Genomic DNA, 16,830 nt, shown 5'->3' with positions numbered 1-16,830 from the left:
GAATCCTGCCTGAGGGCCTCACTGATCACTTCTTGCTCCAGCAGTGACGGTGAAACTGACCCCTCCGCTTCTTCGAGGATGGACACATCCCAGCTGCCTTGCCCTCAGAGCCCTCTGAGCCCCAGGGACATGGCCACAGACACGCCTAGGGCAGGGTTTTGAGAGGAGCCATCAGCTCCAGGGCAGGCGAGGGCTGGGGCCTCACACTGACACACGGGAATGGTCAGTTTGTGTCCTTGAATGAAAACTGGGAAGACACATTCTTTACAGGTTGGCAGAGGAAACATCACTAGCAGACAAAGAGTTCACAGGATGATGTCACGGAGGAAACCCGACTAAGGTCCCGGATGAACTGAATTGTGTCCCCGAATATATGCTGCAGTCCTAGCCCCTGGCACTGCAGAACGTGACCTTCCTGGAAGCAAAAGACCCTGTTTGGCAGCTGTAATTAACTGAGATGTGGTAATCCAGCAGTGACGGTGAAACTGACCCCTCCGCTTCTTCGAGGATGGACACATCCCAGCTGCCTTGCCCTCAGAGCCCTCTGAGCCCCAGGGACATGGCCACAGACACGTCCAGGGCAGGGTTTTGAGAGGAGCCATCAGCTCCAGGGCAGGCGAGGGCTGGGGCCTCACGCTGACACACGGGAATGGACAGTTTGTGTCCTTGAATGAAAACTGGGAAGGCACATTCTTTACAGGTTGGCAGAGGAAACATCGCTAGCAGACAAAGAGTTCACAGGATGATGTCACGGAAGAAACCTGGCTAAGGTCCCAGATGAATTGAATTGTGTCCCCCCAGAATATATGCTGCAGTCCTAGCCCCTGGCACTGCAGAACGTGACCTTCCTGGAAGCAAAAGACCCTGTTTGGCAGCTGTAATTAACTGAGATGTGGTAACACTGGGCCCGAATGTAATCTGACTGCCCCTGTAAGAAGAGTCCACGAGAAGACGAAGGATTGGAACGAGGCATCTACAGATCCTACAAGAGGCCAGGAGGGGAGGGAGTATGGCCACCTGCCAACCCCTCTGTCTAGGATTTATGCTTCGAGAACTGTGAAGAGGAGAAATTTCTGTTGTTTTAAGCTACCCGGTATGTGGTGCAAGCTAACACAGTGATTAAATAGATATTTGGAATCATCACCATGGCCTAGTCTCTCCTTTTCAGGCGAGGGACTGAGGCACAGAGAGGTTAAGTGACTTGGCCATTGTCACACAGCAACAGGGGCAGAGCTGTGGTTAGAATTCAGGCATCTGGGTGGGCAGGTCCATTGCCTTACCACAAACCCAGCCCCAGCCCCCAAGGCAGACTCTACCTGCCTCACTTACCCACGACTAGCTCTCGCACTTCCTTCCAGCGGATATGGCTGCCCGTCTCGTGCAGCAGTGTCACGGTTATCCGTCTCTGGATGCCCTGTCAGGCACCAGGAGAGAGGACACGGTCAGGGAGCCTGGGGGCCATGTGGGGCCGGGGAGGGGGCATGAGGTGGGCTGGGGCAGGGAGGGCCTGGCACCTGGTGGAGCAGGAAGGTCCCCATGCACGGCATGCCGCCACGGTGGTCCACCACTGCAGGGATGTAACTGGAGAGAGAAAGATGTGTGAGGCAGGCGTCTGCCCTCCCCGCAGGCCCAAGCACAGTGGCGGCCCCAGGAGTGGAAGGAGGGAGAACAGGTGAGATGGGAGGCTGTCCGTGGAGACCAGAGTCAGCGGGGCAAGGAACCCATCATGTGCCACCTCCTCCCCCACCATGGCCCTCGGGAACCCCAGCCCCCCAACGCGGGCACACTGAGCCCGGGGACGCACTCGCCGTCGGCCTCCAGCTCACAGATCTCAAAGTGCACCAGCAGGTCGTATTTGCAGTGGCGTGGCCCAGGGCAGGACCGTGTCAGCGTGCTGAGCTTGGTGGCGGGCACTGGGGGTGACAGGAGAGAAGCACGTGCTGATGAGAGACCGGACCCACCACGCCCTGAGGGCTCGCTCAGGGAGGGTGCCGAGGTGGAGGACGCGTCCAGGCAGCGAGCTCATCTCACTCGGAGGAAAGCCACCAGCGGCTCCCCACCCCATGTCCCAGGATGTGCCCACTCAGGCCTCCGCAGCCACTCACTAGCTCCAGATCAGATGTGACCGTGTGCTTCTCCATGCCCATCGGAGGAGCACGTGTCTACACACCCAGCCCTCGAAGAGAGGGTGGTGGCTTGAGATGCCACAGAACCAGCAGACAGCAGGAGCCACACTTGCTCAGAAGCCCACAACCCGCCTGGGATCCCTGCTAGACACTCTGGCCACAGCCTGCAGCGGCACCTGTCCCAGCACCTCTACCCAGCACAGACAAGGCCTGCCCCTCAGGTCCCACTGGCCCTCTACTCGTGACCAATTCCTGACAACAGGCTCAGATGGCCCCAGCCCCTCAATGCCTTCCTCTCTGGGCTCCCACGCCTCTGTCGTCTGCTCCAGGAACCCCTGGGGCACAGGGCAGGCACCACCTGACCGCCACCCAGCTGCTCCGTGCCTGATGGGGGGCCAAAGACACCCGAGGTGTTTTTCTCTGCCGTCATCCTGTGCCCAGAATGGAGCCCCTCACTGCATGGGGACCCCGTGAGGCCTAGTAGGTGCCTGGGGACCCCGAGCCTGGGAGCGATGACCCAGCATGAGGACTGTGCTCAGCTGAAAGGTCCCAACCACACTGGCACCCACAGGGGCAGACTCCCAACAGCTCGACCTACCTGGCTTGGACAGCGGCATGACCCGTGGGAAATGGCGGCGTGAGGGTCTCAGGGGGCTGTGGAGAAAGAAGCACCCACGTGAGGCAACCCAGCGGGCTGGCGTCTGCAGGGGCCTGAGCTGGAGCAGGGAGCCCCGCCTGCCTTCCTCCCTCCCACGGCCCCCAGACCCGCCGGAGGCCCCACGGGACCATGAGAACTGGGCCAGGACCTGAGCACGTCCTTGCAGAGGGGCGGGAATGGGTGCTGCTGGTAGTGGCCGAAGACCTCGAACACGATGGGCTGGCTCTTGATGTATTCGATGAAGGACTTGGTCACCTCCACGGCAATCTGGTGGCAAGGTGGGCAGGGGATCAGAGGGGAGCATGGGGCCTCCATGGAGGGCCGAGCACTCCAGGCCCAGATGGAAGGCCCCATGGGCCTGAGGTCCGCTCCTGACAGGGACAATGCTCCTAGCCAAGGTCCTTCCAGCCCTGCCTCTCCTCCGTCACCACCCAATGGACAGACCACCAGATGGATGGCTTTGGTCTCTCTTCCCAGTACAGATGGGGTTGGGCCAGAGTGCTCAGCTACCCTTTCAGACCACAGAGCTCGAAATGGTGACCAAGGCCAGGGTGCCTCTGGGGTCTGGTCTGACCCTTCTGGGGCCCTAGCCCACTCACCAAGAGTTACGGGTTGAACTGTGTCTCCCTGGATCCCCACCCCAGTTCATAAGTTGCAGCCCTAACCCCCAGCGCCTGTGTTTAGAGGCAGGGTCTTTATTGAGGCCAGCAAGTTAGATGAGGGCATTAGTGTGGCCCTAACCCAATATGACCATGTGCTTACAAAGGGGGAAATCAGAATAGAGACAGGCCTATGAGGCCTCAGGGAGAAGACGGGCATGTATATGCTCCAGGACAGACTGGGACAGGTGTTCCCCTCGGGCCCAGAACAACCCTGCTCACACTTGACCTCAGGCACCTCTCCTCCAGACCTGGGAGGCGATAACGTTTAGGGCAGCCCAGGAAACAGCCAGCCATTGTGCACACTTCAGATCTGCCTTGTTTCCCAGCTGGGAAACCGTGGTCCACTGCCTGTCACCTGAGGGCCAGGACGGGCCAGTCTGCAGGGCCACCTGACCACAGCCTCTGTGACTGTGCAGGCCTCATGCCAACAGACTACGCAGCTCAGGGTCAAACTCCCCAGCCTGGCCCTGGAGTCCTCATCACCTGGCAGCTTTCATTATGGCCACATGTAGCACCCCCCACACACTGTCTGGTTACCCCTGCTCCCCGACCCCGAAAGCCCCCTGCTCTCCTGACAGCCTGGCTTGGATGCTCCCCTGCCTGGAGCTCTCCTGACCTCCCAGAGCCCTGCCTCCACCTCTTCCCATACCACACAGGCTGCCCGACTAGGCACCCCAGCCTCAGCACAGACCCTGGCCACCCCAGAAACTTGTTCCCTTCAGGGAGCTCTCTGGACTCTTACTGCTCCCACCCCCAGTCTTAAACCCACCGAAGGCCCAGTGCCCAGCAACAGCCCACACGTCTGCCTGGTGCCAGAGGCCCTGTGTCCTCCTGCCTGGCCGAGTCCAGCACATGCTGGCGACCGGAAGAGGGAGGAGGAACCATGGTGAGACTGGGTGAAGCTGTTTCAGGGAGGCCACGCGACCGGAAGAGGGAGGAGGAACCATGGTGAGACTGGTGAAGCTGTTTCAGGGAGGCCATCCACAGCCAGACCCTGGGAGGGCCACCCAGTGGCAGGGAGGAGGGCTCTGAGGACCTACATTCTGGACGTGGTAGAAGCCAAGTGGGGGGCCCCTCCCCGTGTTCTTCAGGGGCTCCGTGGAGAAGGCCTCATCATGGCGATGGATGAAGCTGCAAAGCAGGAGGAGACACTTGGCTGGGGTCACTGGGACACCATCCATGCATTGCTTAGAGCCTGCCCACCCGCCCCCTGGCCTGTCCAGTGGGGCTGAGCTCACTTGAACTGGCAGAAGATGTCAGCGTACTCCGCAGAGATGCTGGACGCCTGCAGGACGGTCACGCGGAAGGTGAAGGTGCTGCCCAGGCGCAGGTGGTCCAGGGCGGCATCCAGGGGCCCGTCCAGGGTGGCCTTCTCAGGGCTGTCTAGGAGGAGGCTTTCCGGAGGCACCGCTGCTGGGAGCCAAGGGCACAGCCATGTGACGGGACCCCCATGTTATGGGGGCGCTGGAGTTGAGGTCAGGCTTGGGGCCTGCACAGCCTCCCTCAGGGACTGGGCACGGGGAGGCGGCCTGGTCCTAATCACCCTAGGCCGGCCTGGAAGTGGAGGGACCTCCACACTACAGTGGGGCAGGGTCATGTCCAAGAGCCCCAAGCCCCGAGCAGCCACAGTGACCTACCTGAGCAGGTGTTGTTGTTGACCTCGTCGGCGGAGGGCCCCGCGTCTGCGCCCTGGCCCTGGCCTTCCACAATGCGCAGCTCTTCTTGGGAGGTCCCGGAACGAGACATCCCCACCACAGGGCAGGACTCGGACTGGAACTATGGGGGGTGGGAACCAGAGTCAGAGAGAGGGGGCTGGGTGGAGTCCCCACAGCCAGTCAAGAGGCCAGGAGAGGGGCCTGTGCTATCCAGAGTCAGGTGAGAACTTCATGGATCTTTGTTCCAGACCTGCCCCAGGGTGGGTGGGTACCTATCTCTGTAGGCCTCAGTTTCCCAGGCTGTCATGGCCTATGCTGATTCCATGAGTGGGAAAGGTCCTCAGTTCTGCCCCATCCAGGACCCTCCCGCAGCCCCTCCCACCATGGGCAGGATGCAGGTAACCTTTCTGCTTGGCTCTCAGGGTCCCAGCTGGGTTCCTGTGCCAAATGCCCACTCAGCCTCCTCTGCCCTGTGCTCTCCATCTCTGTTTGCCCTTTGACCTTCCTGTGCATCCCCAACATTGGTGAGCCCCTCAGAGAGGGACTGGGGGGCAGAGGGGCAGGCACACTGCCCTGAGCTCGAGGTGGTGGGCACTGAGGTTCAGGACAGGGTGGCAGGCGGCCGGTGGGGGTGGGACAGGAACGAGCCTGAGGGAGAGGAGCTGCTTGCCAGGTACCTTTTCGAAATGCTGGTCATCAAAGGAGATTTTGGCTGTTCCTGACTGGCGGACGCCCGAGCCATAATCAGGGGCCTCTTCATCGGCTAGAAGAGGAACCAAGCAGATGGTCAGGGCCCTGCTTGTCCCCAGGTGGTGTGGCAGAGCCAGGCTGAGCGGTCAGGTAGGGGGAGGGCACAGGAACCACCCCAGCCCCAACACTGCCAACTGCGACTGCAGGATGCCCAAGGCACCACCCTGGGCACGGCAACCACCAGCCTGTGCTGCCCTGGGGCCCAGAAGTGGCCACAGCCTCAACACAGCCTGCTTTGATAGGGGCCACAACCCTACATTGTAACCAAGCTTATGACCCCGCCCCTCTCTCTGAGTCTTGATCCCCCCCACCCCCACCGGCCTCCCCCAGACTCAGGGCAGAGCCCACCCACCAGGTCTCCTGGTTTCACCGTGGAACCCCACCTGTCCCTCTGCCACCACCCTTGCAAAGCCACTACGATCACCTGCCTGGGCACTCAGCGCCCCACACCCTTCCTTCAGAGTAGTCAGTGGTCTCCCCTGTGCTGGGGACAAAATCCAAACCCTTTTCCTGTTGCCTAAAGGCCCCTGGGCCCCAACTGCAGCCACTCTGGTTAGATGCAAATTGGGGATTCTGCCCCTCTGTTCAGGGCCTGCGAGGGTATGAACACCCTGAGCCCTCCAGCCCGGCTGTCCTATAGTTCTATCCCACCATCGCCCGGGGCCAGCCCAGGCTGTGCACAGCAGGCTCAGGGCTCAGTGCGAGAGATCAGGGAGCAGAGCTCTGCCACTTGGGGGTGGGGGCAGGAGTGACTTTTGTGACCATGAGGCTGGTTTTTTGGTGTGTTTTTTAGAGTTCCTTTTCCTCCACCATATCCACCAGACGGAGAATGTCAGGTGTGGTCCAAATAGAGGCAGTGTCACCCTATAAAGCAACCTGCTCAGGGGGACCCCACCAAACTGGGACAGAGCTGGTTAGGAAGGATGAGGAAGAGCCACAAACTGCTCCCAGCATTCCTGTCCTCTGTCCCCCTCCAGTGCCGCCCCCGCTCCCACCCAGGCTTCCTTCTTGGCAGGGTCCCCAGGGGCTCACAGCACAGAGACACAGCTGGGAGGGGCTGTGGGGTCCGAAGAGGGGTTCCCTGGACCAAGAGAGGCTCTGAGGGCCACTGTGGGCGGGGTCTGGGCAGCCAGTCCTGGGGCTGAGAGATAGCAAGTGGTGAGCTAGGAGAGCTTCTGTGTCCACCTGGTGCTGCCTGGTGGGAGGGAGGTCCGCTGAGCCAGGGGGAGCTCAGACAGCCCTGGGCTCAGCCTGCACAGCCTCAAAGGGCCTCGGTCACTCTGGGAGAGTCTGGGAGGCCAGAGCCAGGAGCTGAGCATGGGGGCTTCTCCTGGGGCCCCACTTGGAGACCAGCGGCTAACTGCCAGCTGGGGGTGGGGAGGAGACAGTGCAGGCGGGGGGACTGGTGAGGCTGGCAGCACACCAACCTCTGTGATGCCCGCAGAGGCCTCCCCGCCTGGGGCCTCTACCCGTGAAGGAGAGAGCCAGGCCCTCGGTCCTCACACACCTGAGATGGCCTGCACGGCCACACGGAGAAAGCCCTTCACCTCGCCCTTCTCGCTGACGATGGCCACTCGGTGCACCAGGGGCACGGGGTACAGCAGGTTGCTCAGGTACACGAAGGCCCTGGGGGAAGAGAGGCTCCTGTCAGGGCCAGCTTGGTGTGCGCTGCGAGCGGCGGTGGCGACAGTGCGGCCAAGCTCACGACACAACACTGCAAAGCGAGCGGAGCGCAGGGAGGCCGGGCAGCGGGCGGCGGGCGGGCAGGGGGACAGACAGAGGCCGAGGTGCTCAGAGGACACAGGAGGAGGCAGAGGTCGTGCGCTGGGGCAGAGGCAGTGGCCAGTGGGCTGGCACAGGGCACAGCTGGGGCCACACCTGCTAACTGACGAGAAAGCAGCTGAGGAGGGGTTCAGCCTGCTTCAAGGAGGAGGACCTGGGACCTGGCCACACTGAGCTACGACGCTGGCACTGGTGCCCTGACAGTCCCCAACACCCACCCACTTCCCCGTGATCCGACACTTATGGGCCCAGGTGCCGGAATAGGGCTCACAATTCCTCTGAGCTTCTAGGGACACAGTGGTGGGGGGTCCGTGGTGTCAGTCCAGACAGGGCACCAGCCCCAGCCCAGAGAAGGTTGGCTGAACGGACACCTGCAGACCCCACAGAGCTGTGTGCCATGGCCCTGCCAGCGACCCACAGAGCGCCCAGAGTTCTCCCTTGCCCTGGCAGTGCCCAGCTGGTGCCAGGACAGGCCAGACAAAGCTTGCATTACCCAGCAGCTACCACAGTCCCTGAGTCTGTCCATGTGCAAGGGTCACACGGGCAGCCAGGAAGACAGACAGGACCCTGGGGGCTGGGCAGGCTGACGTGGAACAAATCTCCCCCACTGTTCAGGGGCACCCACCCACATGAGCCCCTGGGGGCAGCCCCCCTCTGTACACTCCAGCAGAACTTGCCTCCACCTGCCCTGCCCTCCAGCAGGGTCCACAGGTAGCTCCTGCTCCAGCCCAGAGATGCAAACATCATTACCCTGAGCTCCTGGGGGCTGGGGGTGGAGGGGCAGGATTTGGACATAGGAGGGAGGGAGGTGTTGGGGAGGATGTGCACAGGGTGGGGTGAGGGAGGCCCAGGGTCCCAGAGTGGAAGATGGACAGACAAAGGCTAGAGCAGCAGCAGGGTGCGGTGGTGGGGGGAGATGGGTGAAGGAAGATCAGGGTCTGCTAGCCAGGTGGGTGCTGGCACCCAGGTGCATGGCCGAGAGCAGTACAGGGCAGAGTGGGGAGAAGCTGGGAGGGGAGAAGAGTGGTGTCACCCGTCACCCTTTCGCTCAGCTTGCTTGGAGGTCAGACACCACCCACACAGCCACTGGCCTTGCCCCACACTCTGAGGTCCAGGACATCCCTCTCTGGACCTGCTGTGACCGCAGCACATGCCTGGTAACTCGGACTCCAGTCCTGCAGCCCCCTCAGGTGGGGCTCCTAATCTCGACCTCCACGGCCTTGCTGGTCCTCCTCCAGCAGGTCAAAAACCTGAAACCATCTTATCTTTCAAACCCATCAGTTCTACCTCAGAAGGCTCTCCGAAGTCCTTTGGCGGGTCCATTACCACCGGCCACCCTCCCGCTTCCCCCATGGCCTCCACAGCATCCCAGGAGTCGTGGGGTGCAGATTAGACCCCACCTCGATGACACACAATCTCCTTGCTTCACCTGCAGCCCTGCTGCCCAGCCCCTATTCCAGCCACATGGGTCCTAAGTCCATCCCTGGCCCTGGTTACAAGATGAAACTGAGGCCCAAATACTGGTAGCCCCTTGCCATTGTCACACAGGGCACCTAGCAGGCAGGGACTGAAGGGGGCAGGCTGATGGGCTGCTCCCGGCAGCTGCCTCGGAGTGGGGACAGTGGTGGCCTTCCCACCCCAGCACCTGGCTGGCCAAGGGCCTTTGCTTGAAATCGGGGTTACTTGAGGGGGCATACCTCCTCTTATGGGTTAAGTAAGGGCACGGGGGTCCTTAATTAGTACAGCCTGCAGAAAAGAGAGGTTAAGGGCTGCCAGGGCCTCCCAGCCAGCAGGGAGAGCTGGGATGAGGGCCACCTCAAAGCCCCCTGCCGGCCCAGGTCCAGTGGGCCCTTGTGTCCCCGAGACTCCGATCAGCCCCTTGGGGGCCTGAGATCAGCTGGGGCCAGCACTGGGACATCTGCTGGCTCCTTCCTCCTAATCCGGGTCCACCTGGCCATGGTGATGGACACATTCAGCCAGAAGGAACCTCTGGGGCCCGGGAGCCACGGCACCAGCCTCAAGGGACTGCAAGCTAGGGCTCAAAGACCCCACACCCCGTACAGAGCCACCTCACAACAGCACTAGACATGAGGGGGTGGGGCCATGGGGCAGAAACAACCTGGCATTAGCATGGGCCACCGTGGGGACGCCCTGCCTGCACACACGGCAAAGATCTGGGTTGAGCAGCCCGGTACACAGAGTACACCTGGCTGATGGTTTGGCCTTGCCAGCCCAGGTGGCAGAGTGCATGGAGCAGCTCAGCGTTTTCCCACCCAGAGTCCCAGACACTTCCCTTGGGCAGTCACCTCTGTTCCCTCACCCAGTCCCTCTTTTCCTAGGACCCCCCACCCCAATTCCTGAGAGTGGTGGTCTGGGCAGAAAGGATTATAGGGGGAAACACTCCCTCTGCTTGGTCAGCCATCCCCCAATTCACCCAGCACCCCAGGCTGCCAACGGGAGATGCCCCCTGGGGGGCGGACCCTGGGCGTGGGTAAGGAGGCTGGGTCAGGACGAGGGAGGCCCAGGCTGGGGGCCTTGTCCACGGAGGTGAGCACACCTTGAAGCAGGCTGAAACCCGCCCAGAGAGAGGAGGTGGCAGAGACGCAGAGCCAGAGCTGTGTGGCGGGAGGGAGGAGGCAGCGCTGACCACGAGATTGGTGAGGTGCAAAGATGCATGCTGGGCCAGGAAAGCCTTTCTGAAGGGAGATGAGAGTGAGTGCCCCAATTCTGCTTAAGCTTCGGAGAGAGCCGGCAGCTACCAGAGGATCCGAGGAAACCACAGCCGGGTCCTTCCCGGGGCCCGGCCCACAGAGCTGCTGAGCGGGGAAAAGCCAATTCTTGCCAAACAAAAAGATCAGGACGGTTCCAAAAGAAGCCCTCCTTGGACCGCCCACAGGCAGGGCCGGCCTCTCAGGGGCGGCTTTGCTGTGGTTTGGTTGTTTCCTGACATCTCAGACCCACACGGGGAAGTGCCGGAAGGACCCAGCTCTTTCTGGCTGAGACTGCAAGAACCCACCCCCATTTCTCCCCGAGTCCTCGCCCCCCTGTGCCCTGTCCCATGCCTACCTGTCACCTGAGTGCCTCCTGGGCCCAGCAGGCCAGAGGGCCTCGCCCTAGTGGCTGGGCTTTCTGAGGCTCCACTCCCTCTCGGGCTCTGCAGACCGAAGCCCAGGCATCTCAGAGGGAGAGCCACTTGCTTTTATCCAGTAGGCCAGCATGTCACTCAAGGGACCCTAATTAGAATAAACCCAGGATGTGTGCCCATGGCAACCTGCTTTGTTCCAAGAGGATCCGTGTGAACCCCACTCTCTGAGGCCGCTGCAGCCCACAGCTGTCAGTACTGGCGCTCAAGGCCAAGGCTTCCGAAACCTCCACTGGACTAGCTCAAGCTCCAGAAGCGGCTGCTGCGAAAACCATCTCACACCTTTTCCTACTGTAAACATGTAAATTCAGCTGCTTCATGAGCTGCTTCTCCTCCCACAGGAGGCTTCTAGGTCTTTCTTTCACCAGTCAGGCTTGCATTCCATGATGATAAACAAAAGTGACTGGCAGCTGTATCTGCCTGACCTCGGCCTCTCTTATCCACCCAGGACACAGCACTGGGCTCCTCTCTGCAAAGGGCACTTCCTGTGCGGGTGCAGGGCCGTGTGTCTCTGGCCATGATGGCCTGGGAGGTCAGAGGACAAACAGTCCTCACCTTTAGACAGAGACAGGCTCAGAGAGAGGCAGGGTCTACAGGGCCCCTGCTTCTGAGGGAGGTCCTCCCACTGCTCGAGCGCAGCCCTGCTCCCTGCCCTGCGGGACAGCTCCCCATGCTCTGCTCCTTTCCCTAGAGGCCCCATCTCATCAGGACAACAGTGGAGGGTGGGGAAGCTGCCTGAACTGGTGGCGGGTCTGATCCCCAGGACCACGGGGACTTGAGGGCAGCCTGCCCCCTGCTTTCCAAATGTCCCCAGTGGGAGTCCTGCTCAAGGATTTTTTCCAGGGTCCAGCGGCCACCTCCCGGGTTCTAGGCCCTCTCTGAAGTGTGTTCCCCTGCACAGAGCTGGCGGCCAAGCTTCAGGAACGCAGGCGCCCTGGAGCTCCTCAGGCCCCCTCCTGCAAGGCCAGCCCCTTGGCCCGTGGTCACGCCCTGAGGGCGGTCAAATTGTGCCCACAGCAGTGCTCCTGTGCAAAAGAGCTGGTTCCTTCCCAGCATGCTGTCCTCGACCTCACCAACCTTCCTACTAAACTGAACAGGGGGGGCCGGTCGTAAAACGGGTCCCGGCCGTGGCACAGCGCGTGCTCCAGAAAGACGTCGTCCTCCAGGTCCTCCTCCTCCTCCTCCTCCTCCTCCTCCTCCTCCTCCTCCTCCTCCTCCTCCTCCTCCTCCTCCTCCTCCTCCTCCTCCTCCCCCAGGCTCTGCTCCTCCGCAGGCTCGGTGGTGTCGGAGTCGGGGCTCGAGGAGGGGGGGGAGGGGGTGAGAGCAGCCATGCGCGCGCTCATGCACGTGTTGAGAAGAGGGTAGCTGCTGCAGCCAGAGATGACTGAACTGAGGTTAGTAGGACAAGACAGAGAGAAGTTAACACCAGCCTCGCGCAGGGCACACAAGGGCAGGGGCTTCCAGTTACACCCAAACCAAACACACAGACCACCAAGAACTGCCTTCAAAGACGAGGACCGAAAGGGCACCCCGTCCCAGGCTCAGAAGGAAACTGCATGTGTGGTCAGTGGACGGTTCCGGAAGGTCCTGGAAGCACCGGTGGAGTGATCCTGCCGTGGTATGGCTGAGGTCATGTGAAGACCTCATGTGCTTGGACATCTGGAGGCCTCTGAACACCACGTCCGTCCCGCAGGGCGAGGGGCTGGGCACAGACCCAGGCCAGGAGACCAGGGACAGGAGGCCTGGGTCTGAGGCTCTGGGTGGCACGGCCCTGTGTCCCCACTCCCACCACAGCCACCAGGTGACCTGGGGACTCAGACTCAGCCTCACACATTCACACACGCGGACCCGGGTGACTTGGTGGCCACGCCTCACAGTGGGCGTGGGGACAATGCTGGGAGCCCCCCATGGTCCCTAAATAACAGGGGTCGGACCAGGAAGGACCAGGGCGGAGAAGTCAGGACGGGAGCAGGGCCAGTCGGGGTCCTGCCTTGGGAGGCTCCCGCCCCCCTGCCCTCTCTTCTCTTTCAATCTCAATCTCTCTTTCTCTCTCTCTTTCACTCTCTATCTCAATCTCTCTTTCTCTTTCTCTCACTCTCTCTCTCTCGCTCTGTCTCAGCCCAGGGAGGGAGGTGCCCACCTGCCCACCAGCCGGAACCAGGGGAACCGGTCGTAGAAGGGGTCTCCGCCAGTCACCACGTTGTCACAGTCCTCGATGACGCTGGAGGGCACCTCGGCTGCCCGGTCATACATCTCCCGCATCAGGTCTAGGCGCTGCCTGCAAGGGTGCAGAGGTCAGTGTGGGAGCAGTGGGGACGGGCACTGCCTTGCACACCCTCTCCCAGCTCATGCCCTCTTTCCACCAAGAAGGGCCCAGGAAGGGCCAGTCCATGCTCGCCTCCTCTGGGACTCAGCTCTGGCCACAGCATCCCGCTCAGGATTGTCTGAGGCCCAAGCTGCTTTCCTGACAGCCCTCTAGGTCCTCAAAATCGGTCACTGAGCAAAGGACTTCCAGGTAAACAGACGAGGTCACCACTAACTCCTCCCAACTCTGGCCAGGTAGCAGCAAGGTGGGGCAAGCAGGCAGGATAGCTGGAAACCAGCGACAGGGAGGTAACCCTTAGCAGGGGCAGAAAAGTGGGGAGAGAACCCCCAGGAGAACTGGCATGGGGACCTCAAGATGCTCCAGGAATAAAGGGCAAATTGGTGATAGGATACAGAAAATGATATTTAAACAATTACTACCCCCAGGAAACCCACAAGTTGAGGAAGAAAGAAAATGCAATCATTTCCCGCCAGCACTCAGGGGTAACATGAATGAATGAAGGGTGAACATTTATCCAAACATCAGCCTGCAGCCCTGGGAGGTGAGGAGGGCTGTGAGTGCGAGTGTGTGTGCCTGGGCAGGGGCGGGGATTACTGTGTGTGTGTGTGTGTGTGTGTGTGTGTGAATGAGCCATACAAGAAAGGTGTGTGAGAGTCTATGAATGTGCAGTGTGTGCTATATTAATTATATTTTATTAAAGGCCTGGTGCACGAAATTCATGCACAGGTAGGGTCCCTCAGCCTGGCCGGTGATCAGGGCCTAACTGTGGGGTGACTAGCAGGGTGATTGGGGGTCCCCCGCTGGCACCCGCCTTGGCTGGCCGGGGGCCTGTGGGCTGGGGGCAGCTCCTTCATTAAGCATCTGCCCCCTGGTGGTCAGTGCGCATCATAGCAACTGGCCATTCCACTGTTTGGTTGATTTGCATATTAGGCTTTTATTATATAGGATGATGTTTTATGATCTTTGGGGCCCTTGCTGGCTGGGGAGGATGCCCCTCCCAGGGCCAGCCAATTCTCAGACAGTAAACTCTTTGGGGGTGAGTTTTACACACACACAGCCACCCCCTTAGCTGACATACACCCAGCCAGTGCCCCTGCGCTCCATCAGCCCAAGGCCAGATACCAGGCAACTAGGGGCAGCCCTGTCCTCGCTGTCCACCCCGCCCTGCTTTGCCCATGAAAACCCCGTAGGGCCGTGGCCGAGGCCTCTCCCTCGATCCTGTCTCCCTTCTGCCGTCCTGTGCTCCCCCCGGCATTCCTCTCATTTCTAGGGACTGTGAGTGACATTAAACTTTTCTTCAGTGGCACTGGCCTGTTGTGTCTCAGTCACCTTTATAAGTTAAGGGCAGGGCACATGTCACACACACAGTGAGCGTGTGGGGACCAAGGAGGTGGCCTGTAGCAGCCCCAGCAGCCCCCTCCGGCTTCTCAGGCCCTGCGTGCTCATCCTGTGCCACCTCCCTGCAGCTCCCATCACCTCCTCCACAAAGACGTACTACACGTTCCACTGCATTTGTGGAGGGAGAACCGGGCCCTGTATGAGGCTGGGTCTCAGTCACTGTTTGCTTCTGATTTTCAAAGAGATTAAGACAGGAGAAAAAGCTGCACGGACAGGTGTCCCCATACAATTGGTGCCCACCCCCCTTTTGGTGGTTCCCCATCCCCAACGTCCACTTCCGCCACCACCCGCCACACCTGAGCTTCTCCAGCGTCCAATAGTGGGTGGCCCCGTTCTTCTGGTCCTGCACCTCCACAGCCACGATGGTGCGGGGGAAGGGTCGCGTCTCTCGGTCTTTGGCAGCCTCTGGGGGCAGCAGGTCGGGAGGCAGTGGGGAGTAGAGTGTGTCCGTGAGGAGGACAAACTGGAACTGGACCTGCGACAGGCACAAAATGACCACCCGTCAGCCCTCTGGTGGGCGGGAGCCAGGGCCCGGGAAGGGCTTCCTTCCCACCTCCCATAATCACGCTGCACATGGGAATCTCCCCACCCACCACCGGAGGGGGCTACACCTGCCCACCTGCCTGCCTACTGAGCCGGGAGCCACATCACCTCGGTCAGTTCCCTGCCTCCCTCCCATCCCCCCGCCCCCCACCCAGGGGCCCAGGCCGGGCAGCACCACTCCACCATGCCCGGAGCAGAGGAGCCCAGTGTCAAGTCCAGCCGTAAGCAGGACAGGTGATACCCTCCCTCCAAACCGCCGGTGGGCCCACCTTCTTCTTGAGCTCCACGCTGATGGCGTTGGCCTCCTTGAGGAAGATAGCGTTGCCCCAGAGCTGGTCCCGCAGCGACGTGAACTGGTACCACCTCCACTTCCGGAAGGCCCACAGCGCCAGCTCGCACTCCCTCTCCGTCCACGGGACTGTGGGGAGGGGCCACACGGTCATCGAGGCCACGCCACAACATCCTGCTCTGGGTCGGGGCCAGGGGCTCTGTGTCTGGGTCCCCAATCTCAGCCTAATTGTTCTGGGTGCTCAGAAAGAAGGAAACTGGCAGGAAGCGGTGATATGAGCCGTGTAATATGAAAGGAGGCTCTTCGGGCCCCAAGAAGGGCAGTGCGTGAGCATCGTCCTGGGCCATCCTGAGTCGGACTGAAGCTTGGTGAGGACTGAGGGGCCAGCAGGAAAATGACAGGCACTCCGCCACGTGGGGAAGGAGTGGGACCGGGACTGCCCTGCACACCCTCTCCAGCTCACGCTCTCTTTCCACCAAGAAAGGCCCAGGAAGGGCCAGTCCATGCTCCCAGGCTCAACCCCTCCTCCCAGCGACTCCTCCCACCTAGAGCCCTGCCTTTTGGAGCTCCAAGGGCCCTCATTGGGTGGATGAGTCCAGACAAGGGGAAACCAAGGTCACATCCACACAAAGGTGCTAACCCGCAGACCAGAGGTCAAGCAGGATGTGAACTCCATGGCTACCCTTGGGCCCCACAGCAGCATGAGGGCAGCCGATGGGCCACCTAAGCAAATGACCCAAGGTGAGGAGCAGTGACCTTGTCTGGGGGGAGCTCCAGCCTCCAGGTGGTAGCACAGGGTGAGTGGACACAGGACACCCTCCCCATCCTCCCCATGGTCCAGGCTGCTGCCTCCAGAACCCCATGTGTTTGCACACGCGTGTGCCGCTTGTGGGGTGCTTTCCTGCTGCAGCACAATCTCCCTGAATCCCGCCTCCCAGGGACAAGGCCTCTTCCCAAGGAATAGGCAGGACCCCAGGGCAAAGATGCAGACCAGCTGACCCCAGGAAGTGCCCTGGGGGCTGCATGTTCTTGGAGACCCAGGCCTTGCCCACCAGCAGGTTGGGGAGCCCTCACCTTCGTCTGGCTCTTCCTCCTCCTCGTTCACCTCTGGGAAGTACCTGGACTCCATCTGCTTCTGCAGGGCCTCCAGCTTGCTCTCATAGTCCTAGCACAGAAGCAGGGACTGTGACTCCCCCTGGGACCCTCGAGCTGTGGGCCCCAGGCCTGCCCAGTGGGCCCAGACATGGACCAACACAGCGATGGCTTGGGGCAGTGGAGAGTAGGGCTGTTTGCAAAGCAGGGACCTGGCTCACCCCACCCAGGCTCACCCCACCCAGGCATCGTGTGGGGCCTGGGGGCCAGGGAGTGGCACTCTCACCAGCCTTTGCTGCTCCAGCAGGTAGGTGGCCTCCTCCCTCTCCCGGCGGTACTGGTCCTCAAGCTCCTGGAGCCTGCAAGAGCAGGGGTGGGTGACTGTGGGGGTGGGTGAGTGTTGGGGT

At 61.1% G+C, this 16,830-nt stretch overlaps 1 protein-coding gene across 1 annotated transcript in view; it reads right to left on the bottom strand.

Moving 5' to 3' along the window:
- The window catches only part of KIF1A (kinesin family member 1A), a 66,154-nt gene that overhangs the window by 17,608 nt on the left and 31,716 nt on the right, over positions 1-16,830 (bottom strand). Inside the window, exons 25-37 of the mRNA XM_014547194.1 lie at positions 14,796-14,974; positions 12,916-13,053; positions 11,853-12,164; positions 7,359-7,477; positions 5,779-5,864; positions 5,084-5,222; positions 4,685-4,856; positions 4,487-4,577; positions 2,933-3,051; positions 2,725-2,780; positions 1,805-1,913; positions 1,515-1,581; positions 1,325-1,414 (exon numbers count right to left, since the gene is read on the bottom strand). Coding sequence (XP_014402680.1) covers positions 1,325-1,414; positions 1,515-1,581; positions 1,805-1,913; positions 2,725-2,780; positions 2,933-3,051; positions 4,487-4,577; positions 4,685-4,856; positions 5,084-5,222; positions 5,779-5,864; positions 7,359-7,477; positions 11,853-12,164; positions 12,916-13,053; positions 14,796-14,974 — 1,677 coding nt within the window. The remainder of the gene's footprint in view (positions 1-1,324; positions 1,415-1,514; positions 1,582-1,804; positions 1,914-2,724; positions 2,781-2,932; positions 3,052-4,486; positions 4,578-4,684; positions 4,857-5,083; positions 5,223-5,778; positions 5,865-7,358; positions 7,478-11,852; positions 12,165-12,915; positions 13,054-14,795; positions 14,975-16,830) is intronic.

This window comes from Myotis brandtii, unplaced genomic scaffold (genome assembly GCF_000412655.1).
Source record: "Myotis brandtii unplaced genomic scaffold, ASM41265v1 scaffold112, whole genome shotgun sequence".
NCBI classification, from domain to species: Eukaryota; Metazoa; Chordata; class Mammalia; order Chiroptera; family Vespertilionidae; genus Myotis; species Myotis brandtii.
This window is presented reverse-complemented; position numbering and strand designations above follow the sequence as displayed.